This window comes from Schistocerca nitens, chromosome 2 (assembly GCF_023898315.1).
Source record: "Schistocerca nitens isolate TAMUIC-IGC-003100 chromosome 2, iqSchNite1.1, whole genome shotgun sequence".
In the NCBI taxonomy this organism is placed as follows: Eukaryota; Metazoa; Arthropoda; class Insecta; order Orthoptera; family Acrididae; genus Schistocerca; species Schistocerca nitens.
In genome coordinates this window covers 78983921-79010782 of record NC_064615.1, presented here as the reverse complement: position 1 = coordinate 79010782, position 26862 = coordinate 78983921, and the positions used below count along the sequence as shown (strand labels likewise).

Below are 26862 nucleotides of genomic sequence, written 5' to 3'. Positions count from 1 at the left end.
ACACCATCACAAAGATTATGCATTGTCTTTTTATTACTGTTAGCGATGTCACGATGAACTCTTCGAATACTAAAAGTAAACATTTTTCTGGAAGGCGAAATTTTGTTGATTTAATAATCCACTGTTTGAAATTAATTTCTCTCCTTTTCCTTTGGTCACATATTTCTTCAACATGTAAGTCATTAATTACGAAGCGGTTGTTCCATGCTCTGAAGTTCTGTGTCTGATGCATAACCAACACACCGATCCATGATTACCGTTTATTACTGTTCAGTGGAGAATATCTCGACTGTGTACATTTCGAACCCTGATTACCACACAATACGTTTTACTCCACATTCTCCCCAGTAATAACAATACCCCATATGCCGTAAAATATAGCATTTCTAGATGACCAACAACCATGAGACACTTTATCAGTACCTACAGAATTACTTTCACTATTCACTCACACCCTAAGCATCTTTCACCAATTTTAGTGTGCTCCAAGCACAGGGCTGTGGAATAAACTATTTTTGCAATATTACAGAAGTAACATATTTCCTTACTTTCAAAAATAACTGATTGATCAGATGTGGAAACAACGGTACTTCAGTCTTTACTTCTAACTGAATCATTAGACATCCCTTTTTGTATTGTCTCGTACTCTTATGTACTTAAATATAATATACAAGAAGCCTTGGGCCGGCCGAAGTGGCCGTGCGGTTAAAGGCGCTGCAGTCTGGAACCGCAAGGCCGCTACGGTCGCAGGTTCGAATCCTGCCTCGGGCATGGCTGTTTGTGATGTCCTTAGGTTAGTTAGGTTTAACTAGTTCTAAGTTCTAGGGGACTAATGACCTCAGCAGTTGAGTCCCATAGTGCTCAGAGCCATTTGAACCATTTGAACAAGAAGCCTTGTCCAATGTTTCAATAAATCAATAAAAGTGCATTTTATACAGATATACTGAAAGAGCCCTTCTACCAATCATCTGGACCGCCACAGAGAAACAGAAATAGGAATGACAGCACCAACAATGACGAACGATCTCCATCCAAATAGTTTTATGTTATTAGTCACGGAGCTACGTAGTCCATCTATTATTCTACAACAACGTTTAATGCAAGGATACAATTATAATCGTGTGTGTTCGTGATGATTTCGACCTCTCTTTTACAGTCAGAGTAAGCACTGAACATCAGAATCGAAGTTATTTCCTGCCTCGCCTAGGTCGTAGAGTCTATTTCTGTTTTCGCTTCCGCAATTGTTTTCAGTTGTTTGTCTCAATTAATCAAAAGGAGAGAACGGGCTTCTGACGCGCCAGTATATCTGCTGCAGTTGTTTACCACACTTGAAAGAGACCATTAATGTTCACGGAGCGGGGTAATCTTGAATGACGCTGCATCTGCACGCAATCATTTAGTGTCTCAAGCGTACAAAATTAGATCTTCCATACACCTGGCGCGATTTTCGAGAATCTTTGCCAAACGCTGTTTCGCTTATTCTACAGAGCTCCTATGGTTTAAGAATATACAGTGAAGCCGTTATGTGGATAATTTACCCGTGTTCACAGAAATCAGAGGTTTTATCTCACAAAACTCACATGGGCGTGGAAACTGTAATTTTTCGTCAGTTCCATTGTACAACGGGGATGTCACACCAAGAGCGTTATGTAAGGTCATGCACATTACCAGATCTTACAGTTATTTGTTGAGAAATGAATTCGCGTTAGATGACAAACGGAATCAGTGAGGAAGTTTTGTAACTAGAAAATGAGGTGAAGTGACATATAGTTCTTAAAATTCTTATATGTAAAACTATCATCAGATAATATTATGTTATTATCAGACTGAGGTATTTCAGTAAAATTTTGACGAAAGTTCGCTCCTAACCCATCTGAGGCTGTTGAAATCAAACGAAGCCAAACAGGTCTGTTTAGAACAAGAATTGAAAATTGTAAAGATACTTTTATTTTCACAAGTCCGTCTTGATCACATAGATTTTTTTGCATTTTAGGACCGGTTTCGGCTTATCGCCATCTTCAGATCTGTTGTAAATATAAATATTGTGTAAGCGACCAGGTTCAATTAGTTAAGATTAAATCTATACAAGTCTTAGTGATGCATGAAATATAAAATATAAATATTATAATGTAATATAATATCGATTATCAATTTTCTATTTTTAATTAGGGGTCACTAATTTATTAATTGTTTTAAGATTTCGTTCACTGTTAACTGATCTTAGGATAGAAGATTTTGTGATTTTTTTTATTTTTTATTTTATACTTTTTATACTGGCGCTCATAAAAGTTGTATGTTACCTAACCAGGCTAAGGGCTGTATTGTGTATTATTTGTACTTTTTATGGATTTCAAGTATGAGTCTTAATTTGACGTATACTATATCAGTATATGTTTTTCATGACAGACGCTCGTTTAGCCAAGGGGAAATTTTTTTAAACTAAAGACAATGCATACCGCTTTTTAATCTTTATATTTGGCGACACTGGTTTACTATGTACTCTGGCTAAAGTGCCCTCTGTTGGCGTTAGGTCTTTGTATAAATACTGACGCAATCTGAGTAGTAGCACGCGAATGTTTAACTTGACATTGATTTATATCAGAATATTTTAACAGTATGTTTATTTTAATTGCAGCAGAAACTTGCACAAATGCATTACGTTGTTGAAACAATATACGAGTAATTTCGTCCCCTAGGTCCTGGTACATTGTAATCAGTTCGGTTTCTAGCATGTGAATGTATATGTTGGAGTTCATTCTAGTGTTCATCCATGCAGTGTGTGATTTACCTTTAGCGCAGAAGGCTGCCCAAATCTGCGCATTCTTACCTGTTGCTCTATTCTCAGATCATGCTAATATTATTGATATCCATCCTGCCCATCTAAATTAAACTTCTTCGCATCGCTGAGGGTCACTTTATCCCATTCTGAAGTCCATGACATAACGTTTCTCAGCAAACTCCAATGTTGACTGTTTATTTTTGGGTGTTAGAGCTGATTTCTGCAGTCGTTTCGTGAATGCAAGAACTTCGTCTTGTGACAATTTTGTCGAGCACGTCTGGCAGTTACTGGCGACTTTGCGCAAAAGTACCCCTTTCTTTGCTTCAGGTAATTTTCTACTTTGCCCATTTTTTCCGTTCTGTCCATATCGTGCGCCCAATCCAACGAAATTATCAATCACTGTACTTCAACAATTCAACTTCTTGGCAGTCTGACAGTTACAGAATCCCCGTAAACACTAACATCGCACAGAGCCGCCTTTATACCTAGTTCCAACCTCTGCCACCTCAGTCGGCGATGTCTTGTTATATAATGTACAATTGACGTCAAATGCAATACCATTTGACTGCATTTGTTGATGTACTGGATTTCATAGTATTGTCTATACATTGTCCACAGCTATTCCAACCGACAATGTTAATTTTCCTGCAAATGTCCATGCCCTTACATGATTTCCACTACTGTATATTGATGTTCGTATGCTATATTCTCCATCTTTTCTTCCAGAAGGTACCATATTTGATCTCTTTTCTTTTGGTTTCGTCTGTTGTTCCATTAATGGACCCCCATTATTTTCATTAGAGTTTCAGCATAGACTGCTGGGTAAAGGCATTCGCTATATTTTCCCGCGCACTATGGTTGACAGTTTTAAGCATTCGTGTTGATCGTGCATGTCAGATATAACTTATGCACTTCCATTAGGTAGTCGACTCGTTCTTTTTTCATCTCTTGAAATTCTGCAAAAAAACTTCCTTGATCCATCTATCATACATTCGTCTGACCGCATGTCTGCCAGGATCCAGTTTGTTATCACTGTGGTAAGAATTACGACTTCCAGCCGCTTCTGTTCCCTGATACATTCGTTTACCTGTCACTCCCAGTGTTTTATAACACGCGTCTCTCCTTCGCTTGCTCAGCAACTTTCAGTACTTTTGTTTTCATGTTAAAAGTTTCTCTCACGGCCGGAACTCAAAATTAGTAATACACACAGATTATAAACTTTCATTTTCAAACATATATGTTGCTTAGTTTCTAAACGCTGTTAACTAAAGTGATGTAGACCATTTTTGTTTTTTGCTTACTTCTTTTGCTCTCCATCCAGTCATCGTCATCAACTTGTATGGTAAATGCAAAGACCCATCAATGTGTTTCTTGACTACCTTGCCAACTGATACAGTTTCTTTTCGATGTCTTCATTGCACATAATTTTAGTTTTATTGCAGTAGATTACTTTATTATAGCTGTTTTTCTCACATAATTGTTGTTTTCTATTGTTTCTTTTAGATATTTTTCATTGTATCTTCTTACGCTTCCGAACAATAGCTTCTTTCAGCATATTCTGTCGTGTTCTATTTCCTTTTGCTTGAAATTCTTGGCTTTTACTTAGTTTCCTCGTCGATCCATTAGAAATTTTTCTTCTGCTTTCGTCATACCCGCACACCATTTGCTGTTTGCATGAATACATTAATTACACATTTCCACCCCCTTCCGTCAATATCTGTACAGCCTTCTAAATTTCTGACATCCTACCTAATATGTATATTGCTTTGTAGCTTTGTATCTACAAAACTTTTACTCTGCATATTACCAGTGTATGATCACTTGCAATTGGAAAATCGTTAGCCGCGCAGAGTGGCCGTGCGGTTTGAGGCGCCATGTCACGGACTGCGCGGTGCCTGCCGCCGGAGGTTCGAGTCCTCCCTCCGGGCATGGTTGTGTGTGTTGTTCTTAACGTAAGTTAGTTTAAGTATTGTGTAACTCTAGGGACCGATGACCTCAGCAGTTTGGTCCCTTAGGAACTCGCACACATTTGAACATTTGGAGCCGACCGCGGTGGCTGAGCGGTTCTAGGCGCCTCAGTCAGGAACCGGAGCCATTTGAACCATTTTTTGAACATTTGGAAAATAGTTAGGGGATGTCACTTCCTATAGAATTTATTATTTGCTAAATCGTAGTGATTTTCGTTTCTAGTTCCATTTTCTATATATTCATCTGTGGAAAAATGTGTTAAGCAGGAATTTAAGTAGTGTGTTTTAAATACGACAGTATGCCATCTTAGGCACTGTATAACATTAAAACACTTGATAATGGCACTTTAAAGCCGAAATCGTGATCGAAATGTAACACTGCAAATAAAAACATTCTAATGGCGGTACTGACTTTAAAGAAGTAGGAACTTGTTATTCTCACAAAATTTTACTAATGTTATGGCCTCTGTCATTCTGGTACTATAAACAAAGTAACCTGCCGAAGAATCATTCATTAATTTTAGTCTTAATTTCTCATTATAATCTTCCATTATCTTCTTCTGCTGGGATTTGCTTTCATTTCTTAGCTTCTCTATTTCTTCATGGAGGGCTTCTACTCCGTCATCAGAATTTGAGCAAGTTGGTGCATAGACATGAACGATTGTCATTGAACGTTGTTTGTTTATTGTTAAAACCAGTGTTGCTATTACGTCTGAGATTCTTTCGGTGTTTATAATACTGTTTTTAATTTATTGTTTTCCACTAAAGCCTACACCTATATTTTCTCCATGCTCTGAAATAAAACACATGATCTGATTTTAATTCTGTTTCTAACTCTAGCTTATCTTTGGCTTCTCAGTTTCTGCAGCTTATTATCCCTAGATAAAAGGAATTAGAAACAGTTGGGTGTCTAATGGAAGCATTAGCATTAATCGGAAAGTCAGAGGGGAATGTCTCTCTGAACAGCTAGAGAAAATTATCACTCAGTGATAATCTTCTTAATAACAACGACGTCTGTGCCAAATATACCAATATTTTCTATCTGTTTTCACTGGTTTCATTGCTTGACAGACGTCAATTATACTCGAACCCAGATATCGCATTTCTTACAGTGCTAGAATGTTTATACTATGCGCGTCCATTATCCTAGTGTTCAAGCAATTTGAGCAATGAGTTTACGTCCGAACTCCCAAAGTAATATTTCTCCAGTAACACAGTTCTTCATTCTCACCAGTTCCTTTTAAGTAGCTTGGCGCAAACTCCCATGAATCAGATTATCAGTTTGCACTTTTAGGATACCAATTGGAATAATGTCTTTCTAAAGACGAATTTCCAAGTCGCTTGTTTTGTTGTTATGACTCGGTTTATTCCTTCCTTGTAATAAAATCGCTTTTTGTTGTTCAGAAATGTGTGAAATGACATTTCAGAGTATTCCCCGGAAGAGGCAGAAACGTATTACTTTCTCCCACGTGCGTGTCAATAAATGACCACGACGAGAAAATTCGAGAAATTAGAGCTAATACAGAAATACAGAGACTTACCAACGATCATTCTTCCCATGCGCTATTTGTGAATGGAATATGGAAGGGTGATCAGTTAGTGGTACCAAAAGTACCCTGCACCACACACCGTCAGGTAGTTTCGATGTAAATTTAGATCACTTTAAGTATCTCCTGATCCAACTAGAAGCAAACTTTTCATACCAGTCACGGGGAAATACTCGAAACACGATACTTCTGCTGTACAGGTACTGTTATTAGTTAACTCGTGTGACGAAGGGAAAAACAGTGTACTGACAGCTGTATTCACTTAATACATTCCTTTATTTAAATAGCAATAGTTACAGGGATTGAATGAAATGTTATAAAGGATATGGTACTAATGTCTCTTTAGTTGTTCTAGTAGTATGGCACATCTGTAAGGCACTGCTGTTTCTCCCCTTACTCGATAGCATTTCTGGATACGATCTGCGGTAGTTACAGTGTTTTTATAATCTACTGATCTTTCGAACTTCACAGACTTGTACCATACACGAGAAAAGTCACAAATTCACTAGGAACATTACCACAACTGCATCTAGTGTCATGACAGAATATAGTGTTGTTAGGTAAGGTTAATCTTTGTCTGGAAGGAAGGAAGGAAGACAGATTGGTTTTAACGTCCCGTCGACATCGAGGCCATTAGTGAAGGAGCACATGCTCGCATTGTGTCAAGGATGGAGAAGGAAATCGGCCATGCCCTTGAAAATGAGCGATCCCGGCATTTGCCTGCGAAATCACAGAAAATCTAAATCTGGATAGCTGGAAGCGGGTTTGAGCCGTCGTCCTCCCGAACGCGAGTCCAGTTTGCTAACCATTGCCGCTACCTCGCCCGGTAATGTGTCTCTAGAGAAATAATGTTGATGAAAGCAGTAGAACTTGAGGTGCTTAAACTAAAGGTCGCGTGTAGAGCGGCAACACCAAATGTGTTGTTGTTGTGGGACACAAAGAGCAAAAACGTGGACTATGGATTAATCAATGTGAACCTATACATCTACTTTCATACTGTTCCTTCTATCAGAATATGTATACATATGAGACAACGATTGGGAGACGTATCTGCAATTGCAGTGAACGCTGAATGTTCAGGTATGGTTTTGGCGATCATGTCGTCGTTTTTAGTGGTCACATTTAGAGGAAAGGTAGTTAATTAGTATGTGGAACCAATCTGTTGTATCATTTCTTTGAGTGACACAGGAAATTACATCAACCAAGACTCGAATTTCAACTTGTTGTTTGACAAAGATGAAATAACAGGAATTTCCTGGCCTTCATAATCGCCAAATTTAAAAACAGCGAAGTGTCCGTTGTCTTCTCGAAAATTCTTTGCTGTTAATAGTATAAAATACATTGATTATCATTCATAATTAATATTCATCAATCCTTTGAAAGTGTTTTGCTTTATAGAGAGGATCTTAAGCTAGCCCGCATCTCGTGGTCGTGCGGTAGCGTTCTCGCTTCCCACGCCCGGGTTCCCGGGTTCATTCCCGGCGGGGTCAGGGATTTTCTCTGCCTCGTGATGGTTGGGTGTTGTGTGATGTCCTTAGGTTAGTTAGATTTAAGTAGTTCTAAGTTCTAGGGGACTGATGACCATAGCTGTTAAGTCCCATAGTGCTCAGAGCCATTTGAACCATTTTGATCTTAAGCTACATGCGATAGTGTTTTTGTTATTTTGTTCAATCCACGTAAATAATAGCTGATGTATTTACCAATGCTAGTATTGTAGAAGAAGCGACAGTCTTTACCGAGACGGTGATTGACTTACTACAATTTTATTTTTTATTTTTTATACTACCAGTTCTTTATGACAAACATATCAGGTTTCTGCATATAAAGCCCTTCTTCAGATGCTACAACGCGGAAAAGAAAAGCTTATGTTAAGACCTCAAACAAATGCAAATATTATCACTAGTTCCACTTGTGAGCTAAACATGTGGATCATACGTATGAGTGACATTAGGTCAACAAATGTTCATGTGTTGTCTACTTCAAATAGTGTCGTGACGTTAAACGCTAAGATAGGAGCTACTTCGTTTTCTGGGGGAGGTGGAAATGTTCTCTACCAGTTTCTGACTAACTACGAAGAGGAAGTGATGACCTGCATTTCATAATCACCGCACTGTACACAAATACCAAAGCTCTGCAAAGTGCCTGACGTTGCGTGGGCTGTTGGTGATGTTCCGTCCATCAGACGGGGACGTTGATCTCCATTGGCGCTGTTTCAACTCTCTCCCTCTCTCCCTCTCCCTCTCTCCCTCTCCCCCTCTCCCTCTTTCCCTCTCCCTCTCCCCCCCTCCCTCCCCCTCTCTCCCTCGCCTCCCTCTCCTTGGAGTTCAATTATAATCCTCAACAACACGTAGATTACACTGTAGTAGGGCACATTCCATTCCTACACACGGCATTTACACCTAGGAGCCAAAACATTACGTTCACCAGTTTAATAGCGTGTTCGTCCTCCTTCGGCACGCAAAATAGCAGTCGTCATACATGTCATGGATTCGACAAGCCGTGCAAGGTTTCCAGTGGCGTGTGGTACCAGATGTCTATTCATAGATCACGCAACACAACTACAGAAACACGACTCGCCCTCACAGCTAGACTTCCGCCATTACATCCCCTCGTAACTTCCAAGCTTCACAGAAGCTCTCATTGGGAAGCGGAAAGGAGGTGCTGTCGGAAGCAGAGCTATGACGGCGAGTCGTGAGTCGTGGTTGGATAGCTCTGTTGGTAAGAGCACTTGCCCGCGAAATGTAAAGGTTCGATGTTCGAGTCCCGGATCGGCTTACCTTTTTAATCTGCCAGGAATTTTCAAAACCAGTATGATCAACATTAGCCCTACCGCGGCTGTCTTACAACTGATGCGTGACTGAAGTGCAGTAAGAAACACCTCTGACCCACAGTTTTGAGACAAAGCATGTGTTGCTATGCGAAAACACCAGGGTAATTAGCAAAAATTTATAACTCGAGAAGAGACTGTATCCCTTGGCAACTAAGAGCTTTTATCCATCTGAAAAGACTCTTATTGGAGGATTAGATCGTTGCAAGGATAATTTACTGAAATGGAGGTTAACTTCAACCAGGAAAATGATATCCAATGTACGTGTGGTGATGTCCAATGATTGCTCATTTGACACATTGTTCTGACTGCCGTTCATCATGAAAGATGTTTGCACGATATGGTACTGAACCATCAAATATCGGCACAATCGTATCAGAAGAGACTGCGTTACATTTTACTTAGAGAATTAATAAAAGCCGGCCTGGGTGGCCGAGAGGTTCTAGGCGCTACAGTCTGCAACCGCGCGACCGCTCCGGTCGCCGGTTCGAATCCGGCCTCGGGCATGGATGTGTGTGCTGTCCTTAGGTTAGTTAGGTTTAATTAGTTCTAAGTTCTAGGCGACTGATGACCTCAGAAGTTAAGTCGCATAGTGCTCAGAGCCATTTGAACCATTTTGAACCAATTAATAAAATGACACTGTATGAAACCAGAGACCTTCTCAAGTCTCAAATATCTATGATGTATAATTCAGACTGAAGCGACTAATGAAAATGTGTACCAAGGCCGGGATTCGAACGCAGGTCTCCTGCTCATTAGTCAGATGCGCTAACCACTATGCTACTCTGGCACAGTGACATTGCACAACTGCCGGATCACACTATCATGCCTACCCTCAAACCAAACTCCCGTTCACGCCTCACCACACTAGGTATACCCCCTAAACTCGGACAGCATTGCAGAGGTGCTCCAACTGTGTTGGAATAGCATTTCAGAATCGAACGAAATGGAGGGGAGGGGGGGGGGGGGGTGCCGTGCCTGAATACCAGCCACAGGTGCTTTTAAATCAAATGAAACATGGAACTATATGATTCCAGAGACCGTTTCAAGTCTCAAACAAGTTTCAGGCTGGATCCCCCATTTCGTTATATGCTGAGGTGATACTACTATACATTTAGAGAGCGTCTGCAATTTTGTCCGAGTTTATGGGGGAATATGCTGTGGGCTAAGGCGTGTACGGGAATTTGGATTGATTAGGGAGGCGTGATTGTGTAGTCAGTGCCTCTGTACAAACACACTGTGCCAGGGTAGCATAGTGTTTAGCACATCTGCCTAGTAAGCAGGAGACTGGGGTTCGAATCCCAGCCTTGGTCCTCATTTTCATTCGTCGCTTCAGTCTGCGTACATAATCTTGAAGAAATAAATACGCGAGCCGCAGTTTTCGATTGCTGACTAATAGCAGATGCGAAAATGAATCCCTCGACAGTTATTGGATCAGTTGAGAACGAATACAACAGATTTTATGTGCCTTTTTGTTATGGTGTATCCTTCGAGCTAGAAATGAAACAGCGATCAAACCAGTGGGTTTTCCCATGCACGGAAAAGGGCGAAATCGATTTCACCTACACATTTTTGGAAGGTTTACGGCCTGTATTGCCTGGGATGCAAAAATATTCTAATTGTCGTTTACGTTGACAAATAAAGTAATAACGTATGAGTACTATGAAAGTCTCGTGGACCAACTGCGTAAAAAAACATAATTGAAAAGATATGGAGTGAAAAAGAAAATAAATCATCTTTCTTCTGGAAAGAGTAACTGTTCGTGAAGGTGCTTTGACGGTGGGAAAACTAAGGGATTTGTAATATAAATCGTTGGAACATCAACCTCACTTGCCAGAATTTGTAGCTTCTGACTTCCACCTCTTACCACATGTAGTGATAATTGGGGCTGGAAAATATTTAGAGACCTTCAACAGGTTGTAGCAGCTATCCTTGAGTATTTTGCAATTCTTACAGATACGCTCTTCAGATACGAAACCTACTCATTGAGTAATATTAAACAAATTGCATTAACTTAAAAGGGACATAGAAAAATGTGTATCTTTTACCTAAAAATGTTTGTCACTGTAGGCGCGAGAACTTCTCAGCGTGCCGTCGATAGATAACGGAAAATTACCCGTACACCTGTCTCTTAAATTATTATTTACCATCCCCCTTGAATACCGTGTTATTGTTGATAATGATGTCTCAGAATGTGTCTTATCAACCGATCCCTTTTCTAGTCAAGGTGTGCCAGAAGTTTCTTTTTTCTTTGATTATGTTCAGTACCTCCTCATTAGTTATTCGTTCTACTCATTTAATCTTTAGCATTCTTCTGTAACACAACATTTCAAAAGCTTCTGTCTTCTGTCGGACGTGTTCGTAGACCACGTTTCATTTCGTACGTGGCTACACCACAAACATGTACCTACACATAAGACTTCCTAACATTTAAATATATATTCGATGTTAACAAATTTCTCATTTTCAGAAATACTTTCCTTGCTATAGTTAGTCTGCATTTTATACCTTTCTGCTTCGGGCTTCGTCAGTTACTTTGCTGTCGAAATTTCAAAACACATGTACTACTTTAATGTTGCATTTTCTAATATACACTGATGAAAAAAATCGCAACACCAAGGAGTTGTGCGACATAAACCAAAGTTGGTAGGCGTGTTTCTACATCCAGAAGACGATGATGATTCAGCGCCATATAGAAGAACACTCCATACAAGACATTTTATGAGTCTCTTTCTGAGTTCTCTGTCCAGACCGCTGCAGAAAATTCTCCTTTTCTTATAAAATGCCTCTTTTTGCCATCGCTATCCTTGTTTTAATTTCTGTGGTGCACTTCCAGTCGGTGTCTATCCTGCTTCCAAGATACTTAAAATTTTGCACCTGTTCTAATATTTCTCCATTCGGCATAATTTTTATTTCTTTATTTCCTCCTAGTGCCAATACTTTTGTTTTCTTTGTGTTAATTTTCATTCCATAATTTTTTTCGTTAGATTCAATGGTGACCACCAAATCCTGTAATTATGTTTTCCCTGTTGCTAGAAGGACCATGTCATCAGCAAACCGCAAACACCCTACTCTTCTTCCTCCAATTTCTACTCCTTTGTCATCTAATGAGCACTGGTCGATCATATTTTCCAAGTAGAGGTTGAAAAGGGTCGGCGATAGACAGCATCCTTGTCTTACTCCTTTTCCTAGTCCGATCCAGTTTGTACTTTCTCCCTCACTTTAACTGAGGCTTTTTGATTAAGATATAATGAGTTTACAAGCTTCTGGTTTTCCAGTCCACTCCATTTTCCCTCATTTTAGTCGCCAACTTGTCCCAAACCACATTGTCAAATGCCTTTTCTATATCGTTGAAGCACATATATAGGTCTCTTCCTTTTTCAATAAAACTTTTTCCCAAGATTCGTAGTAGCCGTATTGCAAGTTGATACCTATTCAGATTTCGCGCCCGTCGCAGAAGAGTGGTAGCGCTATTTTGAGGATGGAAATTAGGTTTGCTTTAAATGAATGCTGTAACGGTCGTGAGCGTTTGTTATCTTTGAGACTGGGCGTGGTGAGTTGATCTTAGTAAAGAATGCATTATTAACACATCATCTCATTGATATTGAACGAGGTCGTATAATGGGGCCACGAGAAGCTGGATGTTCCTTCTGCGATACTGCAGAAAGACTTAGCAGGTACATGACTGGTGGCAGCGGATGCCAAGGGAATATATTGTCACAAGAAGACAGGTCTCCCGACGACCATATGGCCCTGCTGAGGGGGAAGACCATTGTATTCGGCTTGTGTCGCTGGCGCATCGCACTGCATCTGCAGCAGCAATTTGAGCAGCAGTTCACCACAGTGACACAACGAACTGTTACAAACCGGTTACTTCAATAACAGCTCCAAGCCAGACACCTAGTGGCGCTCATTCCACTAACTCCAAATCACCGCCATTTGCGACGTCAGTCGTATCAAGCGAGAGCTCGTTGGAGGGCAGGGTGGAGGTCTGTTGTGTTTTCTGATGAAAGCTGGTTCTGCCTCGGTGCCAGTGATGGCTGTGTGTTGGTTAGGAGGAGGTCAGTTAAGCGCCTGCAACCAACCTGTCTACTTGCTAGGCACACTTGACCTACTCCTGGAGTTATTATCTGGGTTGCGGTTTCGTATGATAGCGGGAACACACTCAAGGTTTCCCACGCACCCTGACTGCAGATTTGTACGTCAGTCTGGCGATTCGACCTGTTGAGCCGCCATTTGTGAACGGCGTTCCAGGGGTACGCTCACCCACATACCGCTGTTGTAAACCGACATGCACTACAAGCCCGCATCTCGTGGTCGTGTGGTAGCGTTCTCGCTTCCCACGCACGGGTTCCCGGGTTCGATTCCCGGCGGGGTCAGGGATTTTCTCTGCCTCGTGATGGCTGGGTGTTGTGTGCTGTCCTTAGGTTAGTTAGGTTTAAGTAGTTCTAAGTTCTAGGGGACTGATGACCATAGATGTTAAGTCCCATAGTGCTCAGAGCCATTTGAACCATTTGCACTACAAAGTGTCGACATGTCGCTTTGGCCTGCTCGCTTACCAGATCTGTCTCCAGTCGAGCGCATTTATGACATCGTCGGACGACAACTCCAGCGTCATCCACAGACAGCATGAACCGCCCCTGTATTGACCGACCAAGTGCAATAGGCATGGAACTCCATCCCATAACTGACATCCGTCACGTGCACAACACAATGCATGCGCTTTTGCATGCTTGCGTTCAACATTTCGCCTGTTACACAGGTTATTAATGTACCAGTATTTCACATTTGCAATTGCTTATGTCATGCTTTAATTAGCCTGTTATCTTGCAACGTTAACAACTTAAATATGTTACCTCGACAAATGTATTCCTGAAATTTCATTACTCTACAATTATTAAGTTTTGGTTTTTTTCCTGTCAGTGTACGAGGGTGTATCTTGTATGTGATTTCTTGGATGTGTAGCTAAATATCTGTTCCACTTTTGAGCAAAACTTTTTCCTTAGGCCGGTATTACTCTTATCAAATTTCTTTGTCAAAGATTTGATCAAAGATGTGATCAAATATTCGTCAAATATATTTGACAAAGATCTTTGATGTGGCGCTAAAAAGGGGTGTTACACTGTCATAATGTTTTTCGTCAGAGTTCAAGATGGCTGACAACAACAACTTGTTATTAACCGCAACAGTTGCATGTACCACAATTGCACTGTGTGCACATGCGGAATAGAAGCGGGGGAAAAGAGGAAACGTACCTGGGTGAAGCCGTGGGTTTTACGACGACACGATAAAAGCAATCAAAAAACTTGTGGAGGACGTCAAGTCGTACATCAATTACTTAAGAATGGATGAGCATACGTTTCTGTATGTGCTCAGTGAAGTGTATCCTCATATCACAAAGCACAGTACTCACTTAAGAACTGCTATATCTGCAGAAGACAGGCTCACTTTAACACTCCGATTCCTTGCTACAGGAGAGGGTTAGGCTAGGTCTCCAATCTTTTTAATCTAGTTTCGTATTCAGGGTGCCTCACATTGTAAAGCGCCTCATCAGCTTCATACATCTCTATTAATTTTGTAGTTGTCGGTACACACCAATTGTATTTACCAGCAACGTTTATTAAAACACTACAGATGACAGAACGCTGCAACGATGCTAGCGCTCCACGTGGTAACATGTCACATTGGCGTGAACAGAAGACAAGCGACTTCTTTCATCAAATCTACAGCGAGGCCCTAGATTTGATCAAATATTTGACGACATTTGACAAAGTTCCCTATTACACTATCAAATTTCTTTGACAATGATATTGGACAAATAAATTTGATAGTGTAATACCGGCCTTACTAGGTATCTACATCTGCATTTACATACATTCGTACGTACATATAATGAAAGTTACTGCGAAGTACATGGCAGAGGTATGTAAGGTTTCTTCCCACTCCAAAGGCGTATGGAGAGCGGAAAGAATGTCTGCTTAAATACTCCGTTCTCTAATTTTGTCTTCACTGTTCCTAGCTGACCGACACGTAGGAGGCGAAGTTCTTTCACTTCATACTGGTTAACAGGAAAATTTTCTGCAGCCAAGATCGCTTGGTATTTTCATTTTTCACTGAGGTGACCAAATTCATGGCATAACGATATGCATATATACAGATGGCGTTGTACTATCACGTACAGACGGTGTAATAGGGCAATGTATTTGCGGAGCTGTCACTTGTACTTAGCTGAATCATGTAAAAAGGTTTCCGACGTGATTATGGCCGCCATGACAGATTTTGAACGCAGAATGATAGAGGTAGACGCATGGGACATTCCATTTCGGAAATCGTTAGGGAATTCCATTATTCTGAGATCCACAGTGTCAAGAGTGTGCCGAGAACACCAAATGTCAGGCATTACCTCTCAGCATGAACGGCGCAGTGGCAACCGGCCTTCACTTAACGACCGAGCATAGCGCAGAGTGTGTGGAATTGTTAGTGATAACAGACAAGCAACACTGTGTGAAATAACCACAGAAATCAATAACCGCTCGGACAGTGCGTCAAATTTGGCGTTAATGATCTAAAGCAGCAGACGACCCACATGGATGCCTTTGCTACCAGCACGACATCACCTGCAGCTCCTCTCCTGGGCTCGTGATCATATCGGTTGGACCCTAGACGACTGGAGAACCTTGGCCGGGTATGTGAGCCCCGATTTCAGTTGGTAAGAGCTAATGGTAAGGTTCGAATGTGTTACAGATCCCACAAAGCCATGGACGCAAGTTGTCAACAAGGCACTATGCAAGCTGTTGGTGGCTCCATAATGGTGGGGGGGGGGGGGGCTGTTTACGTAGAAAGGACGAGATACTCTCGTCCAACTGAACCGATCATCGACCGCAAATGGTTGTGTTTGGATAGTTGGAGACCATTTTCAGCTATTCGTGGACTTTATTTTCATGGATGATACTGCGCCATGTCACCAGGCCACAGTTGCTCGCGATTGGTTTGAAGATCTTTCTGGACAATCAGAGCGAATGATTTGGCCACCCAGACCACCCGACACGAATCTGTCGAACATTTATGGGACGTAATCGAGACGTCAGTTAATGCACAAAATCCAGCACCGACAACACTTTCGCAATTATCGACGGCTGTAGTGGCAACATAGCTCAATATTTCTGCAGGGGCTTCCAATGACTTGTTGAGACCATGATGTGTCGAATTGCTGCACTACGGCAAGCAAAAAGAGGTCTGACACGATATTACGAAGTATCGCATGACTTTTGTCACCTCAGTGTATTTCACAATGACCAGTTTCGACAGTATCTTGCTGTCATCTTCAGATCTTCGGAAAATTCGTACTGACATGCGTGCATGCCACCAATACAATGAGAACACTTTGCCCACAAGTGGTGGTGGACAAAGAAAAATGGCAGTCACGGGCCAAGCACGTGACAGGAGGAACTCAGTTCACCAATGACAGATCGCTCCCGATGAACACGTGCAAGTCATGTATTGCATGTTGGCTTTCGCGGGATAATAGAGTATTTTAAAGCGTGCGTTTGTCATTTCAGGTTTTTGCGCGATGGTCTCTTTAGTCAAACATGTGACCACCTTCTTTGTAAACGTTAAATTTCTCTGTTATTTCTGCTTGGAGTGGGTCCTACATAATTGAGCAATATTCTAAGAAGGGACACAGAAGTGATTTGTTGGCAAAACTCCTTTGTAAACTGTCTGCATTTGCCCAGTGTCTTTTCAGTTACCTGAGAGCTATCCCCTCTCTTATGTACGACTGATGCTTCGTGATCATTCTGCATTATATCCCCACAAGCTGATAAACCCAGATATTTTTACGAATCGACCAGTTGTGACTTACTGATGTTGCAGTCGTAGGATAATACTTTTCTACGCTTTGTGAAGTGCACAGTTTGAGATCTCTGAATATTTAAAACAACATACCACTCTTTACACAACAGTGAAATATTATCAAGATCTGACTGGATATTAGTGTAGATCATGGGCACTCATCTTTTTTTTTTTTTTTTTTTTTTTTTTTTTTTTTTTTTTTTCTCGGTAGTACTAAAATTTTCTGACCGCCCACCGATTCTACAGTAATGATGATTTATAAATTAGGGTAGTAACGTTACTTCATAAACTTCATAAACCAGCGTTCCAGCAAGTTAAAGCATATAATAGTAATTACTTACCGAATATTTTGTGATAATGTTTTAAACCTAATGAAAATGTATTTATAATCCCTACCACCTACTGCCTACGACAGGGCTGGGGCGCGGTGGGGGCCAGGTTGACTACCATTGGTGTAGCGTTTTTCTTCATTGATGATAACTGCGTCCTATGGAAGCGTCGTTAGAAAAACAATATCTCGATACGTTCTCTACAGATTTACTTCAAATTAGTATACGATACGCTAATAAACATTCAGAGGGCCATAGGCTATATATATTTTAAGCAACAGTTTACAGGTTTTGTGTTAAAACCGACGGCGAGAGAGAAAATGCTGTGCTGTCCTGAAATATGCGATTTCGTTTTGTTTGTAGCAGTTAGTTATAACTGCCATAGGAGAGCATTTAAACCAGAAGACAAATTGTTTTTCCAAAATATATCGCTTCTCCGTATATATAATTTTAAACAAAAATTACCATCAAGACGATGTGATGTTTTGTATTCTTCCTCGCAGTCGAGTGTAACAGGAAACCTGTATATTGCGAAAGTTGTGCTTGTGAATGTAACAGTACTAAGGAATCCGAATCTTCCAAAACTTTGCAATCCTTCCCGGTTACAGATTAAAACTAAGCGAAATACTGTCACTGGGCGAGGAGAGCGCTGAGGAGGAGATGGACAGATAGGGGGGAAGAAGGAGATTAGGACGTACATCCAGTTCCCGTACATCTTTGGGAACTTCGAAGCATTACCGGCGGCTATCGACCACAACAGCAGCATCACTGACCAGCAAGGACGGCTGGTGGACTCTTGACTGCTTAGTAAGAGCCGTGCTCTGCTCTTGTGTCGATGTCCCGCGTACATTGTCTTCAGTGAAGTGGTATTACTCTACAAATTGTAAACGGTATAGCCCGCCCACTTTCCGGGCCAGCCACGATGCGGCTGATCAGGCAAACTTACCACACACGGCGCCGCCCGATCGCCACGTCGCCCCATTGACCTCGGTGCCGCTCCTACATTTCCCCTGCTGTGTTCCGTACTGCCGGAGGAGAGGGGAAGGGAGGTTCTGTAGCGACTGTAGACCATAATAACTACATCAGTGACCAGGGAGAGCAACTGGCGACTGGTGACCCCCCCCCCCCCCCTCTCTCTCTCTCTCTCTCTCTCTCTCTCTCTACGATGTGTGCCTATGTGCACATATTATTCTTTTATGTCTCTCTCTCTCTCTCTCTCTCTCTCTCTCTCTCTCGTGCTGACTATTCACTAAGCGCTGTGCTCTGTTCTTGTACGGATGTTCCGTGCACATTGTCTTAAGTGCAGTGGTATTACCCTACGTACGGATCGTGTATTCGATATTCTGCAGCCGTCAGTATCCCAGGTTTCCACAGCTGTTACACAGTATGAACAAGAAGGGTCCCAAGACACTTTCCTGGGATACGGCTTATGTTACTCCTACATCGTCGATGGCTCTCCATGCAAAATAATACCTACATCGTCCCTACCAATATACCCTCAATTCCGTCGCATATTTTGTTTGATACCGCATATAATCGTAATTTTGTTTTACAGTCGTTGGTGTGGTTCCGGAGCCAAATGCTTTTCAAAAATCAACCAATACTGCATGTACCTGATTGCCTTTATTGATCATTCCGTTCGACATAGATCATTATGTTTGAGTACAGAATACTCTAGGATTGTGAAAGAGATGGGCGTCAGTGGGACTGGACGGTAGTTTCTGGATTTATTCTGTTACCCTCTTTGTCGACGGTTTCTTCCAGTCATTAGGCCGAACTCTTTCTTGTTTAAGGGACCTGCTGTATGTTGTTGTTGTGGTCTTCAGTCCTGAGACTGGTTTGATGCAGCTCTCCATGCTACTCTACCCTGTGCAAGCTTCTTCATCTCGCAGTACCTACTGCAGCTTACATCCTTCTGAATCTGCTTAGTGTATTCATCTCTTGGCCTCCCTCTACGATTTTTACCCTCCACGCTGCCCTCCAATACTAAATTGGTGATCCCTTGATGCCTCAGAACATGTCCTACCAACCGATCTCTTCTTCTAGTCTAGTTGTGCCACAAACTTCTCTTCTCCCCAATCCTATTCAATACCTCCTCATTAGTTATGTGATCTACCCATCTAATCTTCAGCATACTTCTGTAACACCACATTTCAAAAGCTTCTATTCTCTTCTTGTCCAAACTGGTTATCGTCCATGTTTCACTTCCATACTTGGCTACACTCCATACAAATACTTTCAGAAACGACTTCCTGGCACTTAAATCTATACTCGATGTTGACAAATTTCTCTTCTTCAGAAACGAATTCCTTGCCATTGCCAGTCTACATTTTATATCCTCTCTACTTCGACCATCATCAGTTATTTTGCTCCCCAAATAGCAAAACTCCTTTACTACTTTAAGTGTCTCATTTCCTAATCTAATTCCCTCAGCATCACCCTACTTCATTCGACTACATTCCATTATCCTCGTTTTGCTTTTGTTGTGATTCATCTTATATCCTCCTTTCAAGACACTGTCCATTCCATTCAACTGCTCTTGCAGGTCCTTTGTTGTCTCTGACAGAATTACAATGTCATCGGCGAACCTCAAAGTTTCTATTTCTTCTCCATGGATTTTAATACCTACTCCGAATTTTTCTTTTGTTTCCTTTACTGCTTGCTCAATATACAGATTGAATAACATCGGGGAGAGGCTACAGCCCTGTCTCACTCCCTTCCCAACCACTGCTTCCCTTTCATGTCCCTCGACTCTTATAACTGCCATCTGGTTTCTGGAGAAATTGTAAATAACCTTTCGTTCCCTGTATTTTACCCCTGCCACCTTCAGAATTTGAAAGAGAGTATTCCAGTCAACATTGTCAAAACCTGCTGTATATTAAGGTAAATATGAGAGGCTAGCGCAGCTGCAAATTCCGGCAGAGACGTATTCGGTCCTGGGAGCCTTGTTTAATTTTAACAATATCAGATGTTTCTCATCGCCACCTGTTCGGTAACAGCCCCACGAGTGTGCACTGCCTTATTGGCGGAGCAGTAAACGATAGTAGCGCAGAGAGGGAAGAGTCGAAGAGCCTCACAGTCGCAGCGATGTTTGGCGGTTATTGGAAAATTGGTGGCCGCGGCAGCTCTGCTGCGCCGTGTTGGCGGACAGCAGCCGTGGGCCGGGGTGAGGGTTCGCGCGGCGGTTGGGGAGCGTGAGACGCGCTGCTAAATTTGGCGTCGGCCGCGTCTAAGATTAGTGTCTGGGGCGGCGGCCGGCGGCGGAGGCAGCGGGCGCGCCGGCCGCAGTGGCTGTTCCAGCGCGGCGCGGGTGCGGTCCGGCGGGCACAGGTGAGAGGAGCATCGCTGGCCCCGCACTGCCGGCTCCGGAGCGGCGCGCGGGCCGCCGCCGCCGCCGCCGCTCGTTTCCGGTCGCATTTTCTCTCAGCACATCCACGCTCTAGACGCTCAATGTTAAAATCCTCCTCCTGATACGACGCTACGCGCGCTTTGTCCTCTGGTCCACGCGACTACTCGCCGTTTTTACGTTATAACGACCTATTCCAACAAGCTACGAAAGCGATTGACAAACATTATACTGATCTTTCACCGTATTTTTTCTCGTTTTTGTCGCTGGCATTAGAGACAGGGAGCGTTCTCCGACCTTCAGGTACAACATTTACCATGAACTGTAGAGGCAATCAAATTAGGTAATTATAACAACATTGGATGAATGAATCAGGTTTTAACAGTGGAGATTTTACTTATAGTGAACTTTGCCAGGTCCGTTGGACTCCATGTCAGTTGCAATGTAGATTTTACACGTGGTAACTGCCTGTGAGAAACAAGTAATAGTCTCAGTATTATTACAGTAGACAAAAAGTAGATTAATTCTATATATTAGCTCAAATTATAATACTGAGCCGATAAAATATTGTGTGACTGCTGTTGTCAAGACTTGTGTGATCAAGTATACTTGTTGGCATTCGGTACTAGGAAGTTGGCAAAAGTCCAATTCAATGCGGAAGCCCTATAGTTATTGAAATTCATTGACAGCCTTTAAAACAGATACAAGCAAACTTTTAGCAATATGCAACAAAAAAACTCTCAAACATTGCTTGTGAATGTGATAAACACTATTTGAAATAATAATAATAATAATAATAATAATAATAAATAGACACATATGTTTGTGTCATTGCTAACCATAGCTTCTTTCACTTCATTAAATACTCCTACTTCTCACCAACTGCGACATAATCGCGTGAGTAGCTAGTTGGCAATAATCACTATGTGGCCTATTCTACACCATATTTTAAATCTGTGTGACGATGCTATGCTGATTATATTTATATGTTTTGACGATGCCATTATGGCCGTATCACTTTAGGACATGGTGTAAGAAAGATCTGAGGATTCTCATTACAGACTGAAACCGGTCATCGTCTAAAGACTTCATTTGTGATGAGAGACTGGAATAAAATAGCATTTTACTCCTACTTCTAATTACAGGCCATCAATAATTATTGTGTTGTTATGCTCGCTGCAGTTATATTACATTTCTCTAGTTCCATATAACTAAATATGATTGACCTTTGTTACAGAAAAGGAAATACTGATTTATTTTTGGTGACTTTACATTTCAGTCCTTATGTCCCTCAATCTGAAAAACATGTTTGATCTACACGGTATCATGCTACCAGTAATTTGTGTTTGTATTTATAATTATTGCATACATACCAAATATGGTAAAACACAGTTATATTTATAGTTCTAATGGATTATATGTAATATGAGAATATACAGTATGTTCAATGGAACTCTGAATAAAATTCCACACTGTCCTCTAAATTACCTTATGATATGTGTCTATGTGCACATATTATTATTTTATGTTTTCATCTTTCTGATGTGAAACATTGCTATTTCAAATATCAAACATGTTGAATGCTAATAAATCAAAATAGCAAACAAGTATGATTTTTTGTGGGAGGAAAGTAGATATGATATTTTCTAGAAAGCAATAAGGAAATTACTGCTGTGCCATTAGTCTCTTAAACAAAGTCTGGAACATGTCTGGGAAAAACAGGAGAAATGATAATGGAAGTATATCATTCAGCATACAGTGAAGGTTTTCATGTCTGGATGTCTTAGCTACTGGTGAGTGTTCTGGATTGTATGGCATTGATCCATCAAACTTTCCTGTTTCAAACATATTGTCCAGATCTGCACTGGACATCTCCAGAGATGCTCCTGTCCACTGATTCTTGCCAACTCAGTCAGCAAGAATTAGCAGAACCAGCAACATTTCTGAATACATCCAGCAGAGATCTGGACAATATGTTGGATGTAGATGTAGAATGTTACGAACAGAAACGTGTTAATGGACAAAGCCTGTTCAACCCAGAAGACTCACCAGCAGCTATTACTCAACAGTTTCTCAATATGAATAATATCAGAATCAGTGGGAGACTTCTCGCCTACACACTAAGTGTGCAAGTACTCAACTACATTAATCTGCAGCAAAACTGAGATGGAAACTAAATGAGAGAGGATTTTTTTCATAAGTACTTGTAATATTTTGTAGATGAAAGACATGCAATTTTCAGATGTTACTCACTAAAGAATACATTATGATTCTAATAATCCGTAACCATTTTGAAATATAATAGTATCCCTAATGTGATGGTTCTTACTTCCTGGATGTAAGTACTAGGGGATCAGTATTGATCAATGTTCTTTTTGTTCATATGTGCAGCACCAATCAATCTTACAACACTTATATGGGAAAGATACAATAGTGTAGAAACAGTCCGTGAAAAAGAAATAATAAAGTCAAAAGTATTCACTACTTTGTGCTTTCTTCACTTCTGACTTCTCAGGCATTGTTTATTAATATAAGTTTCAATTATTCAGAGATAGGTGATGTTTATTTAACGATGTTACATTAACAATATTTTTTTCCAATACACAGTATTTTTTGACTGATGAGTTTAGCTTTTCATCAAAAGAGTAAATCTTTTTTCTGTCTATGTTTACAGGGTGGCACTGTTTTGGGAGATCCTGACAGAGTAATAGATCTTGGTGAGACATACATACCGTACCCTGTCTTTCTAGAATATATTCTTGGATTAGGTGAATCAACATTCAGTCCAATATCGTATGACATATTCTCACACAACTGTAATAACTTCTCTCATGAAGTAGGACAATTCCTCTGTGGAAAGGGGATTCCCAAATATATACTTGATCTGCCAGAAGAAATTCTTTCCACGTAAGTAACACCTGTTACGGAATTATTCTGAACACTTTATAATATTACTCTTTCGCTAATTGCCCATAACACTTCACATTGTTATAAAGATGTATAAAGTGATCAATTTTAGGTACTTAACAACAAATTTGTGTATATGTATATGTCGTATGAAAATTAAAATGTATGGAAAATATTTTGCAGGCCCCTAGGGCAGAGTCTTCGCCCTGTTATTGATAGCCTGAATCAAATTTCAAGAGGTGTTGGAATAAACACTGGTAGTGATCTGAGAAATTACACACCACAAGATTCACGTCGAAGCCGTCAGGAATCACCAGAATTTGCTGAATTAAATTCAGCTATCGAAGAAGTCAGGTAATTAAAAATGATTTTTCTTAATTGTTATATATCTTTGTCTTAAACATAAAAGATAGTTTAAATAATGGAGTAATTGTTTGAATTTGTATTGTATGTCAGACATAAATGCAACTGTTCTGCTGGGAAAATCAGTAATGTAGCACATGTCTATCATAGTATCATAAACTGGTCCTTGCTATTGATGGGTTCATATTACTGTTGCTATGTAGACTTAGTGCCTGATAACGTTCACTATGATTATTAAAAGCTTTTTGTCTTATTTTTGTAGACGTAATTCTGTAGCACTTGAAGAAAGACGAAATGTTATTAATGAGAAACTAGCAAAGAAAGACCGCAAAAAGAAGAAGAAAAAGAAGCGTGAAAAGAAGAGGATAGATCTGGAGTGTGGAAGTAGTTCGGCCGAGTTCACTCCCGACAGTGCTAGTTCAAGTCCAAGTCGAACAAACATGGCTGACAGTGTTATTGAAGCACCTGAGGAGCAGCAGCAGCAGCAGCAGCAGCAGCAGCAAGATGAGGAAGATAAAAGGCCACAGCAGTCTGCTGCCGATGTGGTGGCTGAAATAGAGGCCGAGGAGAGGAAGGAGCGTGAAGAGAGAAAGAAGCAACGTGAACCACCCATTGTGTTTAAAGATGTTGTCAGTGTAAGTTGCACTGCAGTCATGCACGTACAGTTTCATTAGATTTAATTCTGATGTGTGTTCTGCTTGGTGGCTGCATCATACTCTGCGTGAAAGTGTTGGTGGTTATAACATTGTGGAAAGAGGTGGTTATAACATTGTTCCTTTGGTGAGTTTGGGTCTGTAGCTTCATTTTCATTCAGGGGGCTACTCAGGTGTCCTCTTCTTAGCTTTCCATTAAGTTAAATCCTCATCATTTTCAGAAATTGAACTGGAGCTTGTGACTGGTATGCAAACATAATGACCACTTAGCTACTGAGGTTGCCCACCAGAGTTAGTACATCCATAAACTGTTTTAAACAATGCCTAATTACGTTTTGACAGTCAAATGCCAAAAATAAAGAAGAAAGAAGACAAAGGGGGCCAGGCAGGGAGAACATGAATAAAATCTACAGAGGCTGTAATAATCATTTTTAATAGTAACATCAATTTTTTGTCTCTTATTGTTTTCAAGAGTTTTCAAACATAGAACAAATAATATTACATTTATTGTTAGTTATAAAATAAGGAGATGATTATAACAAAACTACATCCTAGATAGTTTAAATTTAAAAATACAGTTTTTTATCATTTTTTTTCAGGATCAGAAATGTGTGATGCTGTGTAAAGTAGTTTAGATTAATTGTAGACGATACAACTAATTTCATATTGTTACAGCCTGTCATATTAACAATTAAAAATATTCAAGAAATGGTATGTAGACCAGTGGTCAAAGATAATATGAATTTTGTTATTAAGCATCTGATGCAGATACAAATGCATTAGAAACTATTAGTTCTTTTTAGTAATCACTTACGAAAAATATTTTATTATTATTGTCTTAGATAGTGTGTTTTAAGAAAATGTTTTCTATATTCAGCTTTTTTTTCTACATACATTAACTTTGTATGCATATTTCTCAAGTGGATGGGACACTGTTAACTAGGTCAGTAATTCACATTGAGGAGGTTCTTGATATTGACTTTGTCTCTCATTGAGGCATCCTGGACTGAATCAGTGCTTGTATGTTGGTCTTCTGTTGTGACTCGTAAGTTGTCAGCATAATTGATATTTCTAACAATTTGAGAAGTTGGCCAATATATTTGAATGCATGCAAATAAATATTAAATTTCAAAACTGCCCTTATAAAGAGGAATTTTTGCAGTCCTTCAGTAGCTGTGAAAACAGGAGTTTCCTCAGCCTTTTGGCCCTTAAGTGGCTGTGAAAGCAGTGGAGTAAATAAAAATGGAGAAAACTATCAAAAGCTTAAAGTGCTCTCCCAAATGTACAAAACAAATTCATCAATAACATTTTGTGCACTATAATAGTTAACTTCTAATAATTATATGTGTGATGATGCTATGTTTCATAGTTTTGGAAGTGATGTTTTACATATCAGATAGATGATTCTGCAAAATCATAGTACTGAAAAAACATATTTTAGCTAGTAAGAATTTGTTAATGTTTAGTTTTCATGTCCCAATTTTAAATTTTTTCACAAGGGAAACTCCCTACTGCACCCCCCCCCCCTCCCCCCCAGCCCTTCAGCTTTAGTGATAAGATGGCCCAGTGGATATCCCGTCAAAAACTGAACACAGATCAAGCCTGAAAACAAGAAGAAGGTGAACTGAACTGTGAAAAAAAAAGCAAAAAAGAAACAGTGAATTGTCCATGGACAAGACGTTCAATACAGAGCAATCTGCAATAGCAATTGTGTTGTGGGTAAGCGATCATGGTGTTGGACTGCCATGCGGGCGAATCGGGTTCATATCTCCTTTATGCCACTTTTTCTTTCTTTTCTTGTTTTTTGCCCACAACATTATGAACTGTCTGTTCAGCCATTGAAATGTTTTTTCTCTTTCTGTAGACTTGGCAGTAGTCATACTATATGTTGGTTATAGAATATGAGTCATGTGGTAAGAATACGTTACCGTCACAAGTAAATGTGATAAAGAGCAGGCGAGATACCACGTAGATGTCTCACAGAAATGAAAACAACAAATAAATGGGTGTGAACTATGATACAACAAAGGAATTCAAGAGTCAAGACTTCTAAAATGGGACACAACTTCAAAAACGTATATTTTGACAGAGCACAGAGAAACTGTGTGATCATGAAACTGATACGTTCATTTGTTGCAGCTTCTGTGACAAACTATTATGTTTTCATAATTGCCTTAGGAGTGAACACATTCATACAAACACATATATCACGTAAGTACGCTTATCTCACTCACTTACCATGCATACAAATTAGGTGCAGTGATAAGAGATTTCTATTATATGACACAAATAA

At 40.4% G+C, this 26862-nt stretch overlaps 1 protein-coding gene across 4 annotated transcripts in view; it reads left to right on the top strand.

The window, feature by feature from the left end:
- Nucleotides 1-26862, top strand: part of LOC126235755 (uncharacterized) — a 304031-nt gene that overhangs the window by 254661 nt on the left and 22508 nt on the right. For all 4 annotated transcript variants that reach the window (XM_049944553.1, XM_049944551.1, XM_049944552.1 and 1 more), the window contains exons 4-6: nt 23321-23553; nt 23737-23907; nt 24179-24551. In XM_049944553.1, the coding sequence (XP_049800510.1) occupies nt 23321-23553; nt 23737-23907; nt 24179-24551 (777 nt within the window). The remainder of the gene's footprint in view (nt 1-23320; nt 23554-23736; nt 23908-24178; nt 24552-26862) is intronic.